This window comes from Cetorhinus maximus, chromosome 15 (assembly GCF_964194155.1).
Source record: "Cetorhinus maximus chromosome 15, sCetMax3.hap1.1, whole genome shotgun sequence".
Classification (NCBI taxonomy): Eukaryota; Metazoa; Chordata; class Chondrichthyes; order Lamniformes; family Cetorhinidae; genus Cetorhinus; species Cetorhinus maximus.
The window spans coordinates 29,071,405-29,098,529 of NC_135893.1; the positions used below are offsets into that span (position 1 = coordinate 29,071,405).

The following is a 27,125-nucleotide window of genomic DNA, read 5'->3' on the forward strand; positions in this document are numbered from 1 at the left end:
TTTCACTTCATGATTTAGTTTATTGCTGATCGCACGACAACAATCTGATGAAAGTCAGTCTTTTCCTCCATTAGTTAATTGTAGGCCATGGTCTGGAATAAAGGAGTTAAAGAGTAGTTACAACATTTTCCTCACAAATGAATGCATATGTATGTGTGACAGGGTGTTGAAGATGAGACTTCCTTAATTTGACCGTTCTATAATACGCAACCTTTCTGTATTTTGTTCATTTGGTTCCAATATTACTGTGGTTCTCCTTGCATCCTCATTGCCTTCAAATCAGTAGCTACTTAATCCCTTCTTCTCCTCAAGGCCATGAAACACTCCCTGCACGTTCCCCTGCCACTAGACCTGATGCCTAAAATGCCAGGTTCTGTCTCTCAGCATTGCTGGTGTAGCATGAGTGTGCCACTTCCTCGAAGGCATGATGCAGAGAGAATGGTGCCATAGACTGGCACGGGGGGAATGCAGGTGGCACCATCTTTGTGACAATCTCATGCAACACCACCCCGATTACAGCAATCATTAAATGCTCGCCCAGACTTTGTGTTTTCATTGCCTTCAATTTTGCCTGTACCCTCTTGGTCCCCTATCTCTTCAACATTGGTGAATGGGTTGATCTGCCTTTTGCAGCTCTCCAAAGGTTTCAGAATTTTTGTCTGCCTATTAAGATACTTCCATTTAATTGGCCACATCCCTTTAAGTTTCGCCTACAAGTAATTCTCAGCTCTTACCAAGAGTCTCCCCCAGCCAAAGAATCAAATCTGCGCCCAGTGTTGTGCTGCTCAGCTGAGCTTGGTAAACTGGGTGCACATAGGACAATCCAATTTTGGGTTAACTAATAGCCATCAGTGGACCTTTTGGTAAATTGCACCAGAGAATTCAGGCTATCTTTTGCCAGTGTGAAGTGGATTTCATGCAACACTCTTACAAGATGAACAATGTTAACGTGCAAAATTCATGTTAATAGTGCATTTTTTTGAAGATTATGTGATTGCTCGGAGCAGCTGAGTTCTCACTGCTGTACACCAGCTGCAGTGTAACTGAGAGCGTTCTGATGGAATAGACAACTCTCCTTTACTTTTAAAGGCTCAGAGTTGGAGAATGGAGGGCCGTGCTCTCTCTGGACATTCTTTTCAATGTAGAAGTACAGATCCTTGATTTGCTTGACTTAAGCTCAGTAGGTGTGGGAAATATAATTCCTTGCCTCCTGGTAGTAGTACCAGCAGTGTAACAGTACCATGAAAGAGGCCCTCTTCCTCCCTTGGACTTTTGCAGGTATGAAGAAAACTAAATCCACATTTTGCAGTAGGACATTGAGGTAATAATTCCAAGATTGTACCAACAATTACTCATGGTTAGGATTCATTGCTGATACAGACTCATTGGCTGTGGATTGGAAGCTTGGGACTATGGTGCTTTAACCCTATTTCAACTTGTCCTTTTGTCTAGCGCTGGTAGCGAAGCTTATCAAAATGACCCCGATTAACCTTGTAGGCTCCCTCCTCTGCCATTTGCTCTAATATCCATTACACTCAAGCCTTACAGAGAGCAAAATGGGATTCCACGTTGAATGTATTTAACATTCTGCTCAGAGGTAAGAAATGATGAAAAAATATGTACAAGATCATCAGTTAGACCACAACTGCAATATTGTCTGCAGTTTTGAGCACCCAGATATAGAAAGGATTGTGGATGCAGGGAAAAGGCTCTTGAAACGATATCAGGGATCAGAGGATAGAGTTATTATGAGAGTCTTGAAAAAACTAGAGCTGTATTCTCTGGAGCAGAGAATGTTAAAGAGATCTAATAGAAGCATTTAGAAATGTGAAAGGGTTTGAGATGATAAGGAGTAAAAGATTATTTTGACTGGTGTGAAATTAGTAATAAGCAGCATAAATATAAGATTAATATTAGAAGCATAAAAAGAAGATTTAAAAGAACTTTGTCAGGAGAATTGTTAGTACTTGAAATGTATTATAAGTGGCTATTGAAGAAGGAATTAGATCATTTTTTTCATGTGCTGTTATTTAACGGGGGAATGAAATGAGATTAGATTGTCCTTTGGGGAACAAACACTGGCACAGGCACAATAGATTGAGAGGCATCTTGCTGTGTTTCTTTTTTGGTTCTATCATTTTGAGTTCAGCAATAAAAAGAGAGACGTATTTATGTTCTTTCCTACTCGGAAATGATATTTACCTGGGTAATCCAGTCATTGAAGGCAGATACCCGAGTCCAGACAGTAGGTTTTTTAGCGGTGTTGCATCCCCTAGATGACACAAAGCTGGTCACACCATGGACGTACCACAGCCCATTAGAACCCTTGCAGTTCAAAGGTCCACCAGAGTCTCCCTGCAAAAAAAAGAACGAGGCAAATTGTTTCCAGAACCTCTGTTGAATTTCATTTCTTTGTTTAATTTCCTCCTCTCCAGAAGGTGGCAACTCGCATTAGAACATCTCTCCATAGGGGCTGAAAGATCTCCAAAACACCTTCCTAAAATGAGCATTCTCATAGCATAGCCAGTGAATTTTGGCAGGTTATTATTTCACGACTAATAATGACAAAAACAAAGCATTTTCGTTAAAGATTTCACATGATTTTGACTTTTTTAGCTATGTAATAGTACGCAAAGCATCAAAAATTCAGCTTTATTCCCAGCAGTCATGTCCCAATTTACTTTGATGCAACTATTGGAGATTTTATTTGGATATTCGTCATCTGGTGTCTGAAGAGAGGGGGCAACGTATTCAATTCAAATTCAAACGTCATGTAGAATTTATTTCAACATATGATTAATTGACAGCTTTAAAAATTGTTTACTGCAGCTATTTAATTGTTTGGTCCCAGGCACCTTTTTAAAGTCATTTATTAATATAGCTTGTGGAAATTGAACACTCTTTTTTGAATCCTTCAAATGGTTGGGCCAGATGGCTAGGAAGAAAGATGAACCTCAAGGACAACTAGGGATGGGCAATAAATGCTGGCTTAGCCAGTGACGCTCACATCCCATGAATGAATAAAAACAAATTGGCTACAGTTGATTGCAGCAGTTGCAAATTATGTACCAGTTTATACTACACAGGAGCTAGCTAGATTACTTAAAAAATTTGTACACTACAACTAGTTATCTCTTATTTTAATAGAGTTACTTGTCACTTAATGTCTGAATCAAAGTCTAATGCAATGGTATTCTGTTGCCTTCTGAATACCATTAGGATTACATGGGATCAGATGATAAAGTCAGTAGCTGAAATATACTGAAAAGGCTTCTCTGTTATTCCCTGAGGATGCCAAGAATCTAACTAGATATCTGGCCGCATAAAAGCATTTCCTTACAGAAGCTAAAAACACCTTCAGTAAACAAAGCCCCCAAATGTGAGAGGACCTTGTGGTTAATCTGATGCCAACTCATAGAGAACTCACTGCATAGCCATCACAAGTGGCTCACTGATCTCCTCGTTCGTGTTGATCAGCTAACTGAGCCCAGGCCATGGATCGAAGCTGCAACTTTCTTGGCCTGGATGGGTCTGAACCACACTGCATAATGGGGCAGAATCTTCCGTTGGGCGTGTGGGGTGGGCTCCACACGCCTACGCATAAAATGACATGCGGTAACATCAAGCGTGCGTCCCGATGTCACCGTGCGTCATTCTGATCTTCAGTTCGTTGGGGGGCACACCGGAGTCGGCAGCGTGCCCGCTGAACTGTCAAAGGCCTGTTAAGGCAATTAATGAACTAATTAAAGTACTTGTTAGGGCTGCCCATCCAACCTTAAGGTTGGTGGGCAGGCAAAGAGCCCAGGCGGCCTTCGCATTTTTCATGAAACTTCATCACGGGCGAGATGAGGTTTCAATTAAGGGTTTATTAATTTAATAAAATGTTTTATGAAAATTCATAAATATGTCCCAGATCATGTGACGATGTCACATGAGGGGACGTGTCTGAATAAATTTTTTTCCCCATCTTTAAAACTGAAGTTAATCACCTTGAGGCAGCTCCGTGCCTCGGGGAGATTTCTGCGCTCTTTCGCGTGCATGCGTGAAAGAGTGCAGGCCCTGACTCTCCCTCCTCCCCCCACCCGCACAGGTAGCGCTGAGCGCTTTCGGGTGTGCGTCATGCTGGGCGGGACTTAATTGGCGCCCGCCCGCGCCGGTCCCGACCGGCCCGCCCAATGGGGAGAAAGTTCTCCCCAAGGGGGTTGAAATTCCTCATCAGTTTCGCCTGACTCCCGGCACAATTCTGGCAGGAGTCGGATGGAACCGCTTGGAAAAATGTTTGAAGCCGAATATGCCAGGTTGGAAAATTCCAGTTAGCCTTGGGTTTAGGATCTTAGGATTCCTGTGCCTCAAGCCCATAAGGGACTTGTGAGACTGAAAGCTAAATTGCTCATTGAGATAAGGTTTACCGGCCTCCAGAAATTCAGAATGGGCCCCATTGGATCTCAACTGCCGAATATGGGGACCATCATTTTTTTTTTTACACAATTGTCCCTTTTACACAGGGAGCCAATGGGGCAACTGTGCAGATTCTTGAGAGGGGAGGATGTGGTCACCCTCATGGCAGCCAGGCACTAGAGTTCCCAGCAGCACAGGGCTGCAGGGCATCCAAGTTGTGCCCACATGGGTTCCATGCAGATGAAATGCCCGTCAACTGAGCCTGCAAACTTTGATGGGATCAGCGCTGGAGGCATTGCTGGGATGACAACCATGATCTTCAGTGCACATGCCTTTGCTCACTGGGCCATTACAGCCGGCCTATTGACACCAATAGGTTGTGGGTTGGTGCACTGGTGCCCCCAATTAACCAAATGGTAGGACCTGACTCAATCCTGCCCTCAAAGGAAACACATAAATGCCCAGCGTTATTACGCACATTACATCCGGCCTTTTCAGCACCTCCGGCACAAATCATAGTCGGTTTCACAGTGCTGCCCCACCAGTCACTTTGGCTGCAGTGCTGATAGTCAATAACTGGTATATAAGCTTGCTGTAGTACTTCTGGAAGTGGGCCATTAGCTGTAAAGATCAAAACAGAAGGTTTTCAGTCAATCTGATTAAGTCAAATATTTCTGAAAAAAAGAGACTTATTGTCGAAGCTTTTCATCTTGCACTCATCAGGACAATTTGCAAGAATACCAAATGTAAAGGGAACAACAATTCATACTGCATGAGAAGAAAGTGCTGATTGTCTGGTAAGAGGACTCTGATTGGTAGAGGCATTGCTATGTCACCAGTATATATACAGTATAAATTGTTTTTCCCTTTACATTTGGTATTCTTGTGAATTGTTCTGATTAGTTCAAGATGAAAAGCTTTGATAAAAAATCTCTTTTTTCAGCAATACTCAAGTTCTGTACTACCAAAACAACTAAAAGTCAAATATATTCAAAAGCAAGAACATATTTATGTACCTGTAAAGATGAAATTATAAGTAAGACACTGTAGTAAACTGTTCTGATGTTACCATGTCTTCGAGTGGCTATGGGATGATTTCCACCATTCCCTTTGTGGATAGCGTCCATCTTAGCCACACTAACTGGCTTAGATGTTTTCTCTTAGGGAGAAAGAGAACACTGGAGAATGAATGAACACTGTCTTCAACACATGGCTTTACAAGTTGGGAAGAGGCACCATTGGAAGAACCAGGAAACAGGCTGTCTTTCTACCTACACTCATCTATGCCTTTGTCACCTCCAGATATGTAAACTTTAACTCATCCAAAACTCGGCTGCCACACCAGGCGCTGTTCACCCTTCACCCTGTGCTCTATGACTTCATTGGCTCCCAGTCCCTCATTCTGGTGTTTAAATTCCTTCATGGCTTCACTCCTCTCTGTCCCAGCAACCTCTATCACACTGCTACTTCCCCCCTCCACCCGTCTCCAAATTTCCGTTCCTGTGACTGTGGCCTATTATGCAATGCCACTTCTGCCTTTGTCCCATCATTAGCTTCCAAATCTTCAGCAGCCTGGGCTCTATAGTTAGTAATTGCCTCCCTAAGCCTCTCTGCTTGTCATCCTTTAAGGCCCTCTTAAAACCCAATGGTTTCACCAAGCCTTTGTTCACTCTTTTTTAATATCTCCTTCTTTGGCTTGGCCTCCAGTTTCTTTTGATTGCTTCTCTCTGGTACACCATGAAACAATTTGTGAGGTGCTATATAATGTGGGTTGTTGTTGGATTTCTGCCTGTCCAGTTTTTTTTAGTGGAAACTCTACAAATTGCTAAAGCGGGAACCAGACACCGAAGCAGAGGTCTATTTTGACCCCACTTATGATGTGGGCGACATTGGCTTTTGAAGTTTCCCATGAACTTCCAGCAAAACTTGAACTCTGACCTAACCCCTGCCCCGACCCTATCATGATCTTGTTCCATTATCATTTACGGGCCAATGGTGGCACAGTGGTAATGTCAGAGGCCCAGACTAAAGCTCTGGGGACACGGGTTCAAATCCCATCACAGCAACTGGTGAAATGTTAATTAAATTAATTAATCAATCTGGAATTCAAAGCTAGTCTCAGCAATGGTGACCATTCTAACTATCATAGATTGTTGTAAAAAAAAATCTGGTTCATGTTCAGGAAGGAAATCTGTCATCCTTATCTGGTCTGGCCTACATGAAATCTAGTCTGGCCTACATGTGACTGCAGTCCCACAGAAATGTGGTTGACTCTTAACTGCCCTCAAGGACAATTAGGGGTGGGCAACAAACCTGCCAGTGACACCCACTTCCCATGAAAGGATAAAACAAAAGCTGGACATTTCACACTCAATCATCAACTTGGTACAGTATGTGGAAAAAAAACTGAAGTGGTGGAGAGGGGGGAGAAAAAGCTTTGAAGATTTGTGTTGACCTACTGTAGAGGCGTCCCCATCCTGTAATGTAGCAGTAGAAGTTATTGGGAAGAAGATACCCGGAAGGAGGAATACAGGCGACTTGAACTTTGTCATTCAGGCATGCAGGCTTTGAAAGCTTGATCAAAGCGATATCGTTCCTGTAAGAGAGTAAAAATCTCTACTTAATGTTTATCACTAAATCATTTTTAAAGCCCATTTTCCTCTCAGCTGACATTTATGCAAAGCTGTTGTGTTAAAGGGATATATTTTTTGCACTGTTTCCGTACATTTGTTTGCATTTCTCATATTCATTCTCTTTGTTCTCTTTTTGAATGCCGGTGTTAACCCATTTATTTTGAACAGTTCACTGCCTGTGTGGCAAAAAAACCCGCACAGATTTAAGGGACTGTTTTAATCAAAACCACGAGGTAAGAAACACATGGGGGAGAATTTTCTCCCCGTCGGGCGGGCCGGTCGGAAGCGGACGGGGAGCCAATTGCTGCCCGCGATCGGCAGCGCGCTGCCATTTTACATCAGGGGGCCAATTAAGGCCCGCCCAGCGTAACGCGCACCTGGTAGCTCTCAGCGCTACCTGTGCAGGCGGGGGGAGGGGGGAGAGTTGGGCTCTGCGCTCTTTCGCGCATGTACACAAAAGAGTGCAGAAATCTCCTTGAGGCACGGAGCTGCCTCAGGGAGATTAAGTGCAGCTGCAAAGTTGTGAACAAAAGAAAAAAGAAAATTATTCAGATATGTTCCTTCATGTGACATGTTTATGAATTTTGATAAAAATTTTTATTTAATTAATAAAACCATCATGAAACCTCATCCCGCCCGTGGATGAGGTTTCGTGAAAAATGCGAAGGCCGCCTGGGCTCTTCGCCTACCCGCCAACCTTAAGGTTGGATGGGCAGCCCTGACAAATTGTTTAATTAGTGTGTTTATGGTCTTAACAGGCATGTGCCTGCTGAATGAAAGATCAAAATGATGCGTGGTGATGTCGGGACACACACCTGACGTCATCGCATGTCATTTTACATGTCAGCTGAGCAGAAAATGCTGGCCATGGGATAGATGGAATGCCAGTTTTATTCCCTGCTAAATATTGCTGTCCGCTCACTTCACTGGAGAATAAAATCAGGCAGGGTGTAAAACCAGTGCCTAACCTGATTCAGTTTCCTGATGGCGGGTTAGATTAGATTAGAATTGTCCCTATAGTGTGTGTGGTAAATGTTTGAATGAGAGCAGCTCCGATTGGAAAATATATCCCACAAAAACTGGGCTTAACAGAATCAATACTCGGTGACTGAAAAGAATTTCCTTCTTATCTCTAGACTTACTTGAGGACGGTTGACGTTAATCTTCTCTTTGGGCTCTGTGCACACAACTACATATTAAATACAGTAACAAAGCTAATTTCATCTCTGCCTCTCCAAATTTTAAACAGCGAGATCAAATCACCTCTTGATTTCCTTTTCTACGAAAGGAAAGCAAGTCCAGTTCTGTGAGCCTCTTTTCATAACTTCAAGCCATCCTAGTTGCTCTTTTCTAGCCCTATGAGTGCTTCCTATAATAGTGGACTACACTTCAAAGGTTCTTCTTTGGCTGTAAAGCATTTTGAAGTTATGAAAGGTGCTATACAAATGCAAGTTTTACTTTCTTTAGGGCACATGAATATTCTAAATATGCTCTTACTAGCAGGGGTTAAAAGAAAATCCACAAATGATGAAAATGTAAAAGCAGAAACTGTTAGAAATACACCGTAGATCACACAGCATTGGAAAGCAAAAGACCAGTACATTTTGGTACCAGTACAAAGCAAAAAATCCAAAGGATAGATAGATGGTTAACAAAACTGTCATGGTTCGGGACAGCCCTTTATAGTTGCGTGGTCCAGTCTTGTAGCATTCTTGGGCTACACAGACATGCACAATGGAGCCTTGATCTACACTTAGGGCAGAATTTTGCCCTCGTTGGGTGGGCTTGGCAGTAGTGGGCAGGAGCAGTCAGGAAGCCGACTGCCGCCCATGAGCGGGGCCAATTAAGACCCACCCACCGTGAAACGCGGCTCATCATTGACCGGAAGGGCCGAGTGGGGGCAGGGACCTATCGGCCGCCAGGTCTAATGGCGACCCTGCGGCCTGTTTAAAAACGGCCCAGGTAGCCCCAGAAAGGCTGCTAGGGAAGGACATCTGTCTACCGTATTGAAGATGGACTCGAGTGCACTGCAAACGCCAGGCGGGAGGGCAGGTTGGGTGGGCACTCGGCCTCGTTGTCCTCCTGGAGGAGGTGGCTGCCAGAAGGGCCACCGTTGTCCCCAGAGATGGGAGGAGGAGGCCATCGCACCTCACAAAGAGGGCATGGGAGGAGGTGGCAGCCTGGGTGAGCAGCCACGTTGTGGTGCGGTGCACCTGGGTGCAGTACCGGAAACACTTCAATTACCTGCTGTCCTCAGGAAGGGTGAGTACTGTGTTGGCATGGGTCAGTGTGTTCAATTGTTTTGGGATGGCCATCCCCCCATGGAGCTCAGGGGTGTTAGAGTCTGAGTGCCAACTGTCAATCACGTTGGCGCTCGCCAAGGGGATGAGCCCTGGCAGCTTTGACCGAGTGCCTTGCGGCTTGAGGGCCATGACCTGGATGTGCCCTGCAAGGTGTTCCTCAGCTGGGGTTGGCCAGGCTGCAATGGTGCTGCAGATACATAGTGGACTAACCAATGCTTCCCTGTCCTTTCAGGAGAAAACATCCCATAACAATATTGAGAGGTCGTCGCCTGGCAGAAGACCCCCACACCTCCTCATCTTCTCCTGGTTCAAGCAAGAGGCCTTGGAGCTCGAGAGGCGCCATGCACCTCGGTCAACCGACTGCGGTGAGGCTTGGGTGTCAGACGAAGGTAAGAGCACAGTGCACGGAGGTGAGAATTTCAGCTTTTGCAGCCATTCTAGTGTAGTCTCTTCATTGATGTGAGCCTCGAACCTGGAGTCCCCCATTGATCATTGAAAGACGAGGGCACCGTGATGTAGATCGGTGTTGTCTCACCAGGGTGCCTGGCTTTTACACTGACAGTGTGATGATTTTAACTAATGACATGTCCTCGTTCTCCCTTTTAGGTTCACCAGCAGGCGTTCGCTCTCTGGACCCTGAAGGGCCACCCCTGAAACTGGAGGGCCACCATGCTCCCAAAGCACCAGCGTCACACCCGCTCTCCAAAGCAGGCACCAGCGCAGGTATCAGCACCTCAGTGGGCATTATTTCGGTGGCTAGTATCTCGGTGCACATTGGTGAGGGCACTTCACACTCGCTTGAGGTGCAAGTGGAGGCAGAGAGTGCCCAGGGTGCTGGCAGTCGGAGGACAGCTGGAGACCAGGACGATGCTCAGTCGAAGGCAGATGATGAGCCTCTGGAGTCGTCCATTAGGTAGCAGCTGCTGGACGTCCAGCGGGATGTGCGGGAGGATCTGGCAGAGATCCCAAGAGGTATGTGTGCCATGATCTTCGCCATGGAGGAGTCCATGCAGAGTGTGAGCACTGCGTTGACCCTCATGGCCGAATGCAGTGCCTCCTCGATGGAGAGAGTGGTGACTCTCATGGAGCGGATGCTCTAGGGACAGAATCAGGGGTTCCTGGGGTTGAGCTCGGACCTGCAAGTCCTCACACAAGCACTGACTTCAGCAGGTCAGTGTCTGTGTGTGAGCTGGATGGGGCACCCAGTATCCCAGCTGGGTGCCCGTCCATCAATGGCGAATAGGGAGGTCCACGGTGACCTCACGGTGGTGCACGAGCCACCTGTCATCTCTGTGGCCTCCTCTCAGGGCGCTCTGGATGACGGCAGCAGCTCCTCCACCCCTCTGCCAGTGACCGTCGCATCTGGTGAGGCTGCGGCGACTGGGGAGATGCCAGCCGTGAAACTGGCTGCTCACTCCCAGGCAGAGCAGGTTCTACTGGCCAGAGGACGACCGCCAAGGTCATCAAGGCCAACAGGACAGCAGAGTAAGCAGGGTGTCTCCGATGCCGGTGCGAGCAAGGGGGGAGCACCTAGACGTAGCACCCGTAAATGTAAGTTTAAAGCACCTTAAACACAAGAGGACTGATCATGGGTGACCTTTTGTTTCCTTTTGTTTTTCTTTTTTTAATGGTATGACTACCAACACTGGTTTCTTTCTGTTCAAGACTATGTGAGTTCAAACATATAATTAAATCTGCTTTTGTGTTATTGGCCTGAGTGTGCTTCATTTGTTTTGTAGGTGCAGGGTAGGCCAGTATGTAATGCTGGATATGGGTGGCTCGAACCTTAATCACACAGGCACCGAGTGTATATTGGGGGCCAAGGAAAGGGCCATTTCTGTGATCCAGAATGGATGCGGCAGCCCTGGCATGAGGTCGTAGTTCTTATCTGGCAGCCTAGCTGAAGGAGCGTTGGATCCAGGTGTTCCTGGTGTCCCTACCTCCCTGGATGTTACCGAGGTCTGTCTCCGCACCCTCAGCGTTCTCCTCACTGTGCTCCTCTTCTGACTGGATGACGGATTCATCATCTGTGGCCTGTGGAGCTGTGTCAAAATCCTCTTCCTCCAGTGGGTCACCCTTTGCCAGTGCCAGATTGTGGAGAGCGCAGCATGCAACCACGATCAGCGACACCCACTCTGGGGGGTATCACAGTGCACCCCCTGAACGGTCCAGGCATCAGAAGCGCATCTTGAGATGACCTATGGTTGTCTCTACCATCGCCCTTGTGGATCCATGGCTCCTTTTGTACTGCTGCTCCACCTCTGTTCTTGGGTAGCAGAGAGACATCATGAGCCAACTTTTCAAGGGATAGCCCTTTTCACCCAGCAGCCATCCATCCAGTCGGGCTGGAGCACTTAAGAGCCTCAGCACCCGGGAGTGTCTCAGGATGTATGCGTCATGGGAGCTGCCTGGGTACCTTGCACAGACTTGCAGAATCTGCATCCTGTGGTCACACACTATCTTTATCTTCGTGGAGTTTGACGAAGGCACCCAGCTGACCCGCTGGCGCCTTGGTGGCCATATGTGCAGTTGTTGGCACCCTGGATACGGGGGAACCCAACAATCACTGCAAAACCTCTGGCTCACTCAGCCTGGCTGGCCTCGTCCATACGAAAATGACGGAAAGTCAATACCTGCCTGAAAAGAGCTTCTGTCACCAGCTTGAACAACTGTGGACAGCTGATTGGGAGAATCCACACAGATCCCCCATTGAACCCTGGAAAGAGCCAGGAGGCACAGGCGTTGAGGCCACTGTGACCTTCAGAGCTACTGGCATGGGGTATCCACCCACATAGTCAGAGCTGATCTCAGGCCCGATCATCTGACAAAATGGAGGTCACAGTGTCCCTTGAGAGGCAGACATATTGAGGTAGCTGCATCGCTGCCTGTAAACCCTGGCAGCAGGATAGTGGCATCTTCTGTGGCCCCTTCTGCCTTGGACTTCCTGTTGGCCCTGCGCCCCTTGTGCCTGCGCCTCTCCTCCCACAGGTCTCTCCGCTGGAAGCTGCATTGGGACACCTGGCCTCCTCTCCCTTATGCCCCTCTCTTCCTCCTCAGAGGAGGTGCCTCCAGTGGAGGGCACCATCCCAATTACCAGGGTAGGGGAATGCTGTCTGATACCTGGAAGGATCCACATGGTCCAAATTCTCAGAAGGCCTGGGAGACACCAATGAGTCCAGAAATGAGGCCTGGAAATACTAAGAATAAAGCCCTGATCAGAGATTAAGCTGACAAGTACCAATAAACCACCAGCAGCATGTTATCTCCAAAACTCCTCACTACTCACATTGACAGTGACCTTTCTTATCCCGCCCGTGGTTGAGGTTTTGCAAATTGTGGCCTGCCCGCCTGCCTGTTTTGTCCGTGGAACGATCGAAAAATCGCACGAGCAACATTAAGTCGCCATCAATTGGGTTGTCAAGGGCCATAACTGGCTTGTTAATTAATGGCGGGCTCGGTTCCGAATCCCGCATGCGCCCACTGAGCGAAATATCGCGCAAGTGCGTAATGACATTGGGCAGGCACCCGCCCGCTCAGCAAAAAAATTCTGTCCTTAAAGTTTAAATCTATGTCCTTATTTGTTTGCTTGTTTAAACAGAACAAACCAATGAGTATGAATTATAAGCGTAATTAGAATTGAGTTGCCTGAACTACAGCTAAGGTTACCAAGTGTCTAGGATTGTCCTGGAGTCTTCAAGAATTGGTCTCCAGAAGCAACCTGGACGAAAAATCATAGGGGCGTTAAAAAAACAGTCTATTTGTTCCTTATTTAAACGCTTTTGTGTATTCATAAATACTGAAGATGTGGGAAAATCTGTTTGACCGACAGTTAAGAGTTATCCAGTCAAGTAATGAAGAGTCTGTTAGCTTTCGAATTGGTGAGAGAAGGCAGTGTGTCATGAGGGTGGACATATCAGTTGACTAATGGCGGGAGTGTGGGGGCAGGGAGGTTGGGGGTGGAAGGTCATGTGATGTAACATCTAGGATTACATCCAACCAGAGTTGAAAACCGTAGCTACAAAGGCTGATTGCCGGGGCTTGGAGACGGGGCTTTAGTTGTTAACGAAAGTTCAACACATCTCCTTTAAACTGATTAAAAGCATGGACCAAAGGGGAGGACAATAGGCGTAGATTACATATACATATCTTTTTCATTCATAAACAGGCAGCTAATCAATTTCATAGGTTGTGAGTGACTATTAAAACAATAAATTGTTTCTTTGTACAAAAGCGCAGAATCTGAAATAAAAATAGAATGTGCTAGAAATACACAGTAGGTCTGGCAGCATCTGCATGGAGCGAGAGAGACAGAGTTAATATTTCAGGTCAATGTCCATGCATCAGAACTGGAAAAAGTTAGTGATGGAACAGATTCTACACAAATACAGAGGCAGGTAAAGTTGGGAAGAAGAAAGAACAAAAGATGGAAAGTGAAAGGCAGGAGAGATTAAGTAACAAAATGACAAATTGTTATATAATCTCTCTGGCCTTCCACCCCAACACAGGCCTCCTTTTATCTCTTTCCTCCCTTTCCCTGCCTCTGTACTTGCTTAAAACCTGTTATACCTCTTTCTAGTCATAAGGTCTTTGACTGAAACATGACATAGCTGTTTTTATCTCCACAAGTTGTCTGAATTGCTTCTTTGTCTTGGCTAGTTCTGCAAAGGGGTTTCTCCAGACTGACCAGTTAAGCCTGAACATGATGTGTGTTACAGTTCACTAAGGAGTCCGAGTTGCTGAAGCAGCGTGAAAATTTACATGCATGTTAGAGTCTGGAGCCTCTACCATCGCTATCCATAACTCCAATGTTCTTTCAATCACCTGGCTGACCAGGAATCTCTCCCACTCTTAACGCCTGCTATTGGCATATGTTGGAAGGATTTGCAGGTTGTTACTCAACCTGTTAAACCTGAACAAGTGTTTTTAATTTATCTTTCAGAGTTCTGCTTTATATTAATGCCACTAGGATTCTGGGAGATGGGCATTAGTGTGTTGGCTTTTCACCCAGCTTAATCCAACCCCTTTATCTTGGTTTCAGGCTTGGATTTTTGCCATGATGGAAAGCCTCACCCTCGTGGCTGAAATGGTAGAAGTGCACAAAATTCGTAAGTTCTGCCTCCAAACACAGCACTTTCCATTTTGTTGAGGTGATGGGAGCGGTAAGCGTTTCACACATGTATGGTTTACAGAGGCAGCTGGCCATTTACATCATCAGCTGACTCCACTAAAGTCAGATTTTGGTAGCTCAGGAGTGTAAAATCCAAAGTGTGCAAAGTAATCTGGTAAGAGAAGGTCTGAACTTTGTGGACTTGTTTGGATAGCCAAGGTAGCCCTTTGGAGAGGTAAGGTATCCCTCTGGATTTGGTCCCGGGACACCTTTGGAGGAAGTAAGGTGCCCTTTGGTGGAAGTCAGGTATCCTTTGGTGCAGGCAAGGTGCTATTTGGAATTGTTAAAATTAGGTATGAATGGTGCATAAACTCATTAACTGTCAAGTTTATTGGAACTGTCAAAATCAACAGTCAAAACTGCCAGAAGCACCTTTCAAGAGCACCTGTTAAAATTGTTTTTTTTTATCCATTCATGGGATGTGGGCATTGCTGGCTTAGCCAGCACTTATTGCCCATCCCTAATTGCCCTTAAGCAGGTGGTGGTGAGCAGACTTTTGGAACCGCTGCAGTCCATGTGGTGTAGGTACACCCACAGTGATGTTAGGGAGGGAGTGCCAGGATTTTGACCCAGTGACAGTGAAAAAATGGTGATATAGTTCCAAGTCTAGATGGTGAGTGGCTTGGATGGAAAGTTCTGGATGGTGGTGTTCCCATGTGTCTGCTGCCCTTGTCCTTCTAGATGATAGTGGTCGTGGGTTTGGAAGGTGCTATCTAAGTTCCTGCAGTGCATCTCATAGATGGTACACACTGCTGCTACTGTGCGTCGGCGATGGAGGGAGTGAATGTTTGTGGAAGGGGTGCCAATCAAGCAGGCTGCTTTGTCCTGGACAGTGTCAAGCTTTTTGAGTGTTGTCGGAACTCACCCATCCAGGCAAGCGGAGAGTATTCCATCACACTCCTGATTTGTGCCTTGTAGATGGTGGACAGGCTGTGGGGAGTCAGGAGGTGAGTTACTCACCGCAGGATTCCTAGCCTCTGACCTGCTCTTGTAGCCACAGTATTTATATGGCTGATCCAGTTCAGTTTCTGGTCAATGGTAACCTCCAGGATGTTGATAGTTGGGTATTCAGTGATGGTAATGCCATTAAATGTCAAGGGGTGATGGTTAGCTTCTCTCTTGTAGGAGATAGATGGTCATTACCTGTCACTTGTGTGGTGCAAATGTTACTTGCCACTTGTCAGCCCAAGCCTGGATATTGTCCAGGTCTTGCTGCATTTGGACATGGACTGCTTCAGTATCTGAGGAATTGCGAATGGTGCTGAACATTGTGCAATCATCTGTGAACATCCCCACTTCTAACCTTATGATGGAAAGAAGGTCATTGATGAAGCAGCTGAAGATGGTTGGGCCATGGACTCTACCCTGAGGAACTCCTGCAGTAACGTCCTGCAACTAAGTTGACTGCAGAGCTTAGATCTGATCGGTTGGTTGTGGAATCGCTTAGCTTTGTCTATCACTTGCTGCTTGTGCGGTTTGGTATGCAAGTAGTCTTGTGTTGTAGCTTCATCAGATTAACACCTCATTTTTAGGTATGCCTGGTGCTGCCCCTAGATGCCCTCCTCCACTCTTCATTGAACCAAGGTTGATCACTTGGCTTGGTGGTAATGGTAGAGTGGGGGATATGCTGGGTCATGAGGTTACAGATTGTGTTCAAGTACAATTCTGCTGCTGCTGATGGTCCACAGCACCTCATGCTTGCCCAGTCTTGAGTTGCTAGATCTGTTTGAAATCTATCCCATTTAGCATGGTGGTAGTGCCACACAACATGGTGGAGGGTATCCTCAATGTGAAGGCGGGACTTTGTCTCCACCAGGACTGTTTGCTGTTCACTCCTACCGAAACTGTCATGGACAGTTGCATTTGTGGCAGGCAGGTTGGTGAGGATGAGGTTAAGTATGATTTTCCTTTTTGCTGGTTCCCACATGGCCTGCCACAGACCCAGTCTAGCAGCTATGTCCTTTAGGACTTGGCCAGCTCGGTCAGTAGTGGTGTTACTGAGCCACTCTTGGTGATGGACATTGAAGTCCTCCGCCCAGACTATATTTTGCACCCTTGCTACCCTCAATGCTTCCTCCAGTGGTGTTCTGACTCATCAGCTGAGGGAATACGGTGCGTGGTAATCAGCAGGAGGTTTCCTTTCCCATGTTTGACCTTATGCCATGAGACTTCATGGGGTCTGGAGTCGAGGTTGAAGACTCCCAGGCCAACTCCCTCCAGACTGTATACCTCCTCTGGGTCTGTCTTGCCGGTGGGACAGGACATACCCAAGGATGGTGATGGTGGTGTCTGACACATTGTCAGTAATGTATGATTCTGTGAGTATGACTATTGATATGCTGGGCACCCTGCTCACCCTATATTGACTATTGACTATGAGTTTGCTATTGTCGTTTCCGGTGCCTAGGTTGATGCCAGGTGGTCTGTCAGGTTCCATTCCTTTTGAACAGATTGATATTGAGTGGCTTGCTAGGACAATTCAGAGGGCAGTTAAGAGTCAACCACATTGCTGTGGGTCTGGAATCACATGTAGACCAGGTGAGGACAGCAGATTTTCTTCCCTAAAGACCATTAGCAAACCATATGGGTTTTTGTGATGACCGACAATGGTGTCATGGTCATCATTAGACTTTTAGTTCAAGATTTTTATTCGAACCCGGGTCCCCAGAGCATTACCCTGGAACTCTGGATTACTTGTCCAGCGACAATACCACTTTGCCACCACTTATCCTGTAAGAGGACATGGCAGTCAAGTGTCAAGAGGACCTGTCAAAAATGTCAAGAGGAACTGTCAGAAACACCCATCAAAGGGAACTGTCAACCTGTCAAGGCATTTGAAAGTTGTGCTCTTTAAATTTTTGCAAAAAATGCCTCCAGTGTTAAAAACAATCACTGTTTGCTATTTCACTCTGTCTGTTGGCACAAGCCTGAGGGTTTCCATTACTTGTTTACTGCTGCATGACTGATTTCACAACCATCAATTATCACAGCAGGGTGCCTGCTCTTTCACAGTTTGATTGACAGTTACAAATGGTTATAGACTCTTTGAAGAGGGACTATAAATTCCAATGCTTGTTGTTTTAAGGGATTATGCACTTAAATGAATTGTTTGTTGATGGAATGTAAATGTAGTAAATGAGAGGTTTTTTCAATTATAATGAAGACTGCAATAGACACTTAGAACTTTATTTGATGAAACTTAATTCTATCTCAGTTCTGCATGGGTCCTGAGGTTTGCCTATGGTGGATATTGGGTGAATTGGCTTGGTAGGTGTAAGGGTAAGGGGTGCTGAGTGGAGATATGGGTTGGCATGGTTTGGAATGAGTTTTCACTAAGTTGGCATAAGGGCTATAAAGGGCCTTGGGGAATGGGTATGGGGCATAGATTGGCATTGAGGGTATGAGGGGTTATGGGGTGGATACAGGGCATAAGGTGGCATGAGTTTGCATGATTGGGGAATGGAGACATGCTGGGTGGGGGGTGAGGGCTGAAGGGATGTTTTTTATTTTCTTTAAGAAAATTTTTTGGACAATGTGCCGGAGCCCCGAGTCAGGCATTCCGTCCAGCCTGCCTCATTACTTACAGGGCTGCCCACCCCGGCTTCTAATCTAGCCCACCCTCCCAGAACAAAAATAGGAAGTGCGGGAAGCCATTTTTAAAGGGCAGATTCGCAGAGCTGGGAACTCTCCTGGCTCTGCGCACTCGACTCGCAGCCGAAATTCCAGGCCTCAGTCCTGGCATTTTTCAAGTACGCCAGTCTCCCAAAATCCAAGCCTCAACTTTAAAAGCAGATTGTATTTCCCCACTGGCTTCAGTGCACAGGCCTCCACAAGTGCATTCCCATTTGCACTTACACCTGATATCTTTCTCCATCAGGCAGAATTAAAACTGTAGAATTATGTGACAGCTCCTAAAATATAAGAATGTAAGAAGATAAGAAATAGGAGGAGTAGGGGTTTGGCCCCTCGAACGTGCTCTGCCGTTCATAAGATCATGGCTACTCTAATCGTGGCCTTAATTCCACTTAACCCAGTCTCCCATAACTTTTGACTCCCATGTAGATCAAATATCTGTCTAATTCAGTCTCGAATATATTCAATGACCCAGCCTCCACTGCTCTCCGAGGAAGAGAATTCTACAGACTAACAACCCTCTGAGAGAAGAAATTTCTCCTCATCTCCATCTTAAGTGGGAGGCCCCTTATTTTGAAATTCTGCCCCCTAGTTCTAGACTTCCCCACAAGGGGTAATATCCTCCCAGCATCTACCCTGTCAAACCCCCTCAGATTCTTTTGTTTCAGTAAGATTCTCATTCTTCTAAACTCCAATAAGTATAGGCCCAACCTGCTCAATTGTTCCTCACAAGATAATCCCTACAAGAAGATCCATTTCTGGTGTCACTGGGGAAAGGAAAATCAGGACTCCAATATTGCAACCTCTCTATTTTTTTCTGGTTCTGATGGAAGATCATGGACTTGGAACTTTAACCCTGTTTGTCTCTCCACAGATGCAGTCTGACCTACTGAGTATTTCCACCATTCCGTTTTTACATTGATATCACCACCTGTGGCCAGCAGCAACACATCTGCATTTTTACGGCAGATTGCAGCCTTGAGATGTAAACAAAAAATCTTGCTTTCCCATTCAGGTTTTGAAAGACCTACTGTGAATTGTAAATTGCTGGTTACGGAAGTTTAAATCTGAGTAATAAACTATCAGTGTTCCTCACTGAGGTGGCAATATCAATTTTGTTTTGAATAATATTTAACAATTCCTATAACTTTCCCACAATAAATTGTGTAGATTACATGTGTCATGAAGAGATATGATGTCAATAATGTTATTGGAAATTATTTTTAAAATGGAATTGTAGTGGGGTCTGTGTCTATGGGGAGAATTTTCTCCCCATTGGGCGGGCTGGTCAGGAACGAAGCCGATTGCTGCCCGCGATCGGCTGCGCGCTGCCATTTTACATGCGTGGGCCAATTAAGGCCTGCCCAGCGTGACGTGCACCCAGAAGCATTCAGCGCTACCTGGGGGAGGTGGGAGAGTCGGGGCCTGCGCTCTTTCACGCATGCGCGTGTAAGAGCACAGGAATCTGCCTCAGGGAGATTAAGTTCAGTTTCAAAGTTCAAAATAAAGAAAGCGAAAAATCATTTACACATGTCCCCTCATGTGACAGCATCACATGAGCTGGGACACGTTTATCAAATGTTGGAAAATTATTTATTAATTTAATAAACCCTTCATGAAACGTCATCCCACCCGTGGATGAGGTTTCATGAAAAATGCGATGGCCGCTTGGGCTCTTCGCCTGCCCGTCAACCTTAAGGTTGGACGGGAAATGTTCAGAATTAGTTTAATTAGGTTATTAATGGCCTTAACAGGCCTTTGACAGTTTGGCGGGCGCGCAGCCGACTCCGGTGTGCGCCCTCTGAATTAAACATCGGAATGATGTGTGGTGACATCGGGGCGCATGGTCAACATCACCACACGTCATTTTACGTGTTGGCATGCGGGGCCCATCCCTGCACACCGAACAGAAGATTCTGCCCATGTGTTTGACTGGGTGTGTCTTAATTGGATTAAAACCAGCTAATCTGGGTGCTTTGATAGATAGTAGTTTGAGATGTTAATTGGGTAAACAGTAAGGAGGATAGAAGGTAAAGTGTAAATTTGCATTCGTTGAATAAAGCATTCAAGAGTGGGAGTAAAGTCTTGCACCTAGCTAGAAGATGCCAAGCAATGTGTTTATTTTTTTTCAGCTTACTAATAAAATTGGTCAATGAAAGGATATTATTGTTAGGAGATGTAACACTAAAAGCCTGGTGATACAATGGAAAATTTAAATTCAAAGGAAAAGCTAGGTATAAACAGAAGGGAGCTTGTGTGGGTAAGTCAAAGGCATTTAAGATCTAACCAGCCTGTAAGCCTACAACTGTGTCTGCAAAGGACCTAAATTGCAAGGAACCTCATTTTGAATTTTTAAGGTCAAATGTGCTTTGCCTGGTGTCTGTTTAAAGTCTATGGGTTACTGTTGCCATGGTGGAGATTTACCTGGGAGTTATTAATTTGGGGATTTGTTTAAAAGTTATTATGGTAGCAATTTGTAGATATATGTATGTGTTTAATTTGTTGTTAAATTAATAAATGTTTAATTTAATTTTATATAAAGAACCTCTTGAGTCTCGGTGATCTTATTCCTGCATTCAAAGCTGCATCTCAAACATACCAATTGAAAATATAGGTTATGACAGTTGTTCAAGTTTCCCTCTGGGATTTAAACAACTCAACCTTTACCAACTGCTATGTCATAACACACAGTGCATGGTGTATTGAAACAAGCAAGAATACATTAAAATGTTGTAACGATAATGGTTTTGGGACTCACCCACATGAAACACAGCTCATATTCCATCCTGGGTGAACGACAATTTTGGCAGGACTTATAACCTGCTCTCCACCCTCATGAACATCTCTTTTGTATTCTCCCAGTACCACACGATAAGACCGTTCCGCACTATGGACAAAGAATACAATCAAATTTAAATCACATTTACTTCGGGGACATAAAGAATCATGGAGGAGGAAGGAAGCAAACGCTTTGATGGCGCAGTTGTACTCACGAGATACAGTGGCCTGCAGTCATAACCCAATCTGCAGAAATTAGAGTTCCACCACACGTGTGAGAAAATGAACTGCCATGATTGACTCGCAGAGAAATCTAACAGTAAACACATTTAAAAGAGAGGGTTTTATTTCTCTAGAAAATATTGCGATGTACATTCTTTTCTTACCTGATGGGTGATTCTTGTCGATATGCTTCCATCACCTCTAGCTTCTAACCTTTCGCTCTCATAATCTTTCTTGACTCTTTTCCATTATTATCTACCTCAGTTGTGGCCAGAGAATCACTTGCAATGGTGTCTTTTGCTGCTCCCGCACCGTTACCTCTGTTGTCCCCCAAGCATCTATTCTTGGCTGCCTCCTACTTTTCACCTACAGACTGTCTCTCGGCACCATCATCTGAAAACATATCAGATTTTTAAAAATTTTTCACGGGATGTGGGCATCACTGGCAAGGCCAGCATTTATTGCCCATCCCTAATTGCCCTTGAGAAGGTAGTGGTGAGCTGGCTTCTTGAACCACTGCAGTCCATGTGGTGGAGGTAGACAGAGTCCACATGTATGCTTCCAACCTACGTGCCATAACTGCCACTTCCTTAACACCCCCCAACTCTGCCCCACTTCAGCTCATCTGCTGCTAAAACAGTGCCTAATCCGTGCCTTTGTTCCTTCTGGATTTGACTATTTCAAAGCTTTCCTGGATGGTTTCCCATTCTGCATCTTCCATTAACCTGAGCTTATGTAAAATTCTGCTGCCCTTAGCCTAAATTGCACCAAGTCCCATTCATCCATCACTGCTGTGCTTGTGGTTCTCCTGTGCACCTATTGTGCACCTCCATCTTAAAATTCTAATCCTTGTTTTCAAATCACTCTATGGCCTGGCCCCTCTCTATCTCTGTAAACTCCTCCAGTCCTACCACCCTTCGAGGTCCCTGCCCTCTTCCAATTCTAACCTCTTGTGCCTTCCTCATTTTAATCGCTCCTACATTGGCGGCCATAATTTCTTCAGCTGCCATGGCCCCTAAGCTCTGGAATTCCCTCCTTAAGCCTCTCCTTAACCCTCACCTCTCTTTCCTCCTTAAGATGCTCCTTATAACTTACCTCTTTGACCAAGCCTTTGGTCAGCTTCCCTTATACCTTCTTATATGGTTTGGTGTCAAATTTTGTTTTAGTCACCTTGGGACATTTTACTCTATTAAAGGTGCTATATAAATGCAAACTGTTGTTACTATTTTCTTTTCTCTAGCAATTGCTTCTCTACACTTTCCCTGTTTCTCCCAGAGTGTTTGCCTGGCTCAGCTAGTAGTATCTTCTTTCTGAGGCAGATGTGATGGTTTTAAGCACCATCCCAGGACCTGAGCACATCATGTTGGTCGACACAAATAAGAATGCTGCTCTTCTGGTGAGATCTGAATCTGAGGCCCTGGTCCATGGCTGTGAAACATCCCATGATGGTATGTGTAAAGAGCAGGGTGCTGTCCTGGTGCTCTGACTTATAGCTCCCTCAGGCACCAACAAAAAACAATGAACTAGTCAACTCATTAGGATTTTGTTCTCATCAAGGCGAGAAGTAGGGCCAGGAAATGGAAATTTCATTTTGGGCAACATGTCATTATCCTTCTGGTACCATGCCCTAAGAGTGCTTTGGTGGCCATGGACTTCCATTGGATTGGTCCATGATGATGTTTGCCAAAATACTGCAGTGGTTTGCCATTGCCTTCTGCAGTATAGCTGACCAGGAAACTCTACCACTCTTTACACCCCACCATCAGACATATTGGAAGGATTTACAGGCTGATAATCAACCTGTTTGACCACATTATGAACACACCTTCCATGACCATTAAGTTTTGAAGTTGGACTTGAACCCAGACCTTCTGGCCCAGAGGTAGGTACACTACCACAAGACTTCTCCCAGAGGAGGGCTTGTCCAGGAATTAAACCCGGGACCTCTTGCATACTAATTCAATGGAAATCTCTCAGCAGGAATCATAACCCTAGACCAACAAATGGCAGTCAACTCATTAGATGTTTGGGGACCTTGCATTGTGCAAGTTGGTTGCTCTGATTGCCCATATGATAACAGCACCTCCACTTCAAAAACTACTTATTGGTTGTGGAACACTTTGAGACATCCTGAGGATGTACTATGTAAATGCTAGTTCTTTCTGCCTTTTCTAAGCTCCAAAGACAGCTTCCTACTTATCCTCTTCCCTACAATGCACGCTCTTTTGAAATTGAAACTCATGATGCTGTTTCTTGCTTTAACTCAATTTGTCAGAATCTACCATTTGTGGAACTCACTGCCTCTCTCAGTTTTCTCTTTCTTACCTACCGGTTTTTAAAACTCAAACTGATGGTCATCTAACCATTGCTAATTGGCCTATCTCACCTTCTCCCCTACCCTTTTCAACCTTTGAGGTGCCTTCCTCTAGGTTCCTCGACAAAAGGATAACATTTAAAGATTTTGTAACACCAACAGAAAGCGCTGCAAACGCACAGCAGTATAGTCTGCAGCTGCAAAGACAATCCTGTCCTTTCCAAGGACAGAGGCTGACCGGCTGTGCATCGTCAGCATTTTCCATTTATTGTTTCCGATTTCCAGCATTTGTAGTGTTTGGGCTTTACTGGATAAAGTTCCGCGTTGACTTACCTGCCATGGCCAGCTGTAGGGCCGTGCATTAATTCCATTCACCACCTTTGAGGAATATGGAGGGTAGCTGGTTTGCCCACAGCCATAAGCTGGAATTACAGAAATCAGAGGCTAATGGTTCATTCTGACCAATGTAGCATGCATTAGATATGTAGCATAGATTAGGTATGCCCCACAAGTATAGCGATATTACGTTATACATTATGTTACGTAGAATTTACAGCACAGAAACAGGCCATTCGGCCCAACTGGACCATACTGGTTTTTATGCTCCAAACAAGTCTCCTCCAACCCTACTTTGATCCTATCAACATATACTCTAATTACTTTCCCCAATTTTAATGTAACTTTTAAAACGACTTAACTATTTTGTGCTTATCTCGGTGAGCGATATCAGTGTTGGGAAAGGATATTTGTCTCACAATGTCTATCAATGCTTTCCCTCAAGAGAATGTGCCACTTGAGTGAAATACCAGAGGGTTGTTTGGACTGATGGTACTATACCTGACTAAGAAAATAGGGGGGTAATTTACACTCTGTGCGATGGAACAAAACGGTGATAGCGAGTTTGCAGGCAGCTTTACATCACTCCCCGCTTTTATTTCAATAGGCTTCTCTGGAGATGGCAACCAGGAGAGATGTAAAGTGGGCTGTCCATTCACAATCACCTGTTATACACCATCGCAAAAATTACACCCAAAATCTGCATGGAGGAGAAAGATGAGAAAATATAGATGTTAAAAAGTGAAAGCTGAATTAGCAGTGCAATACATTGCACAGAAAAACTAAACTACTAACCGGTCATTTGTTTTCCTAGTCATGTGAATGAAAGTTGTATATGGCTGTAGCTGAATGTGTTGAGAATCTGCCTCATCAGAGAAATCCCTGAGGGCTCAATCTCTCTGCAATCCCTATTTTTAGCAACAAAGTAGGTTTAAATATAAAGAAGTAAGCTTGCTTTTATACATGTCTATTTGTTCACCAGTGAATAAAGCCCTCTGTACTTTTCAATACACACATTTTCAATTATAAACACAGCTACACAACATAACTAGTCAAAATAATAAAGTCAATCAACCACCCAGTGGGTAACCACAATGAACTATACAGGCCAGAAGACTTCATGTTTGATCTCCAGTCTTTGCTTAGTGAGCTGCTGTCAGTCAAGACAATGGTAATGTTGTTGTAATTGGCTTCAGCAAGTTTGGACATGGGATGGAAGGGGTGGGGGCGCCGTCACCAAGTTTTTGATCTACTCTATCAAAAGCCTTCATAATGTTGAACGCTGCTATCACTCATTAACGTTCACAGCCTGAAGGAGAACAATCCTAGCTTCTCCATTCATCCCACATAATTCAAGCCCCTCATTTTTGGTACCACTCTGGTAAGTCTCCTCTGCGCACTTTCTGAAGCCTTGGCATCCTTCCCAAAATCTGACGCTCAGAAATGGACACAATAGTCCATTTGAGGCCTAACCAGTGATTTATAAAGCTTTAGCAGGACTTCTTTGCTTTCACATTTGACGGCCAAGTACACATTTCTGGAGTTAGATATATTGCTTGAACGGAGGGCATTTTCTGGTGACTTACCACTGGCTGCGAGTAGCACAATGAGGAGGACTTGGTACATCTTCTTTCCGTGTTGCTGTGATGCTGAGAGAGCCACTGAAGAACTTGGACTTTTATATGCCCTACAGGCTGCTGGGTTTTGGATGTTGCCAATAAGTTAATAGTGTCACTATCTGCTAGTTTCCCCAACTAATAGGAAAGTAAACAATTAAAAATCTTGGTGTCAAGGTTACGCTGTTAATATGGCCCAAAAAACTTTCCATGGCGTGCAAATGCAGCCACCACCTGCCACATGAGCATTCTCACACAGGGTCACTCTGTGTCAGGGGTAATTAAGTGTTAAGAGAAAATTTCCCCGAATGTTTCTGTTGATTAATTCATTGCTCAGGGAGGGCTGAGCCAAACTGACCAGACGTTTCCAGGTTCTATCCCTGGTTGGTGCTCAATTAGCTAAGCTACTCAGTGACTGCTCTAGGGTAGATGTAATTAAACGTAGTGTGGTAGATTTTGATTTGGGCAAATGGTGTAAAATAAATAAAAGCGAATCATTATCCCATTTTCCATCTCTCCCAAAGTGAATTGAAGTCAATGCACTAAGGAAGGTGAAAAACCAGCCAGGTGACCATCTAGTGACCCACTGAACAGGATCACCTGTGATGCCTGTAGTGTATTAAATATTTCATTGTACGTTTTGTCCACTTGAGGCTACCATACATGTACCAGTAGAGGGAGTCTGCTAGGAAGAGATAAAGGATCCAAGTTTAAATGCTCATGAAATTCTAATTCTAAATGTCTCTGACTGAATATATAACTGTTTCTGTCCCAAACACTTCACAATGCCTTCATAACTCCCATGACTAAATAACCTATCAACATTCCTTGCTTTGACTCATGCAGGAGAGCGATCAGTTGATCCAGGTATTCAGTGGAGAGGGTTGAGCAAGGCTCAGAGGCATGTAAGCTAGTTTTCTCTTTCTTACTACTGTCCTTCCCAGATTAAGCCCAGAACTGTCCCCTCCATCGTCCACGAACACCACACTGCCTGGTACAGATCTCTACAACATGATCAAGGAACTTCAGCGACATAGTTTTAAAAATGGATGTTCTGATGAAAGGTCACAGACCTGAAATGTTAACTCCGTTTCTCTCGCCGCAGATGCTGCCAGACCTGTTCAGTGTTTCTAGCATTTTCTGTTTTATTTCAGATTTCTAGCATCTGCAGTATTTTGCTTTTGTGCAAGAAACTTACCTCATGCAAATATATAATGACTTCCTAGTCATGATGGCCACCTTGATATTGAGTTAGAATAGAGGTGCAAAACCTAAAAGAGTGTCTGTTTTCTTCTCCCATACATGTGCCTAGTTTTACACTGGAACTTCTGTTAAATACAAGAGACCCTGTAGATTTGAGAGACACAGCCACTTTGATTAAGTGTTGAAGTGTTTTACTGGATATCGCCTGTGTCTTTCTAATTCCTAAATGTTCACCCATTGGAATTTCACGAGCTATCCTCAGAATGTTATTTCTATATCCAAACAGTATTACAACCTGATGCACCTCTCTCCAGCTTTCATTTGTTGAAGCATGATAAGGCCGCCATTTTTTCATTAAAACATTACCCTTAAGGTAATAACATTCTGGAATACATTCTGCCTCTGTTCCTGAGTAAGTTGTCTGATATAACTGTTTGATTTATGAATTATTTTTCTGTAACTCAACTTTGAGTTAAACGCCTCAGCTGCGTTGTCCTCTGTTCTTTCCTCCTGAACAATGTT

General features: G+C 44.8%; 1 protein-coding gene across 2 annotated transcripts in view; it reads right to left on the reverse strand.

Annotated features, from left to right (window-relative positions):
- The window catches only part of LOC144690582 (proproteinase E-like), a 31,044-nt gene continuing 3,919 nt past the window's right edge, over positions 1–27,125 (reverse strand). Inside the window, exons 2-9 of one of the 2 annotated variants that reach the window (XM_078558204.1) lie at positions 25,371–25,538; positions 23,782–23,870; positions 21,128–21,225; positions 20,893–21,021; positions 6,858–6,994; positions 4,877–5,019; positions 2,203–2,355; positions 1–92 (exon numbers count right to left, since the gene is read on the reverse strand). In XM_078558204.1, the coding sequence (XP_078414330.1) occupies positions 75–92; positions 2,203–2,355; positions 4,877–5,019; positions 6,858–6,994; positions 20,893–21,021; positions 21,128–21,225; positions 23,782–23,870; positions 25,371–25,410 (807 nt within the window). In that variant the 5' untranslated portion in view covers positions 25,411–25,538 and the 3' untranslated portion in view covers positions 1–74. Of the gene's footprint in view, positions 93–2,181; positions 2,356–4,876; positions 5,020–6,857; positions 6,995–20,892; positions 21,022–21,127; positions 21,226–23,781; positions 23,871–25,370; positions 25,539–27,125 lie in introns of those variants that run through there. The other variant, XM_078558203.1, reaches the window with a different exon arrangement.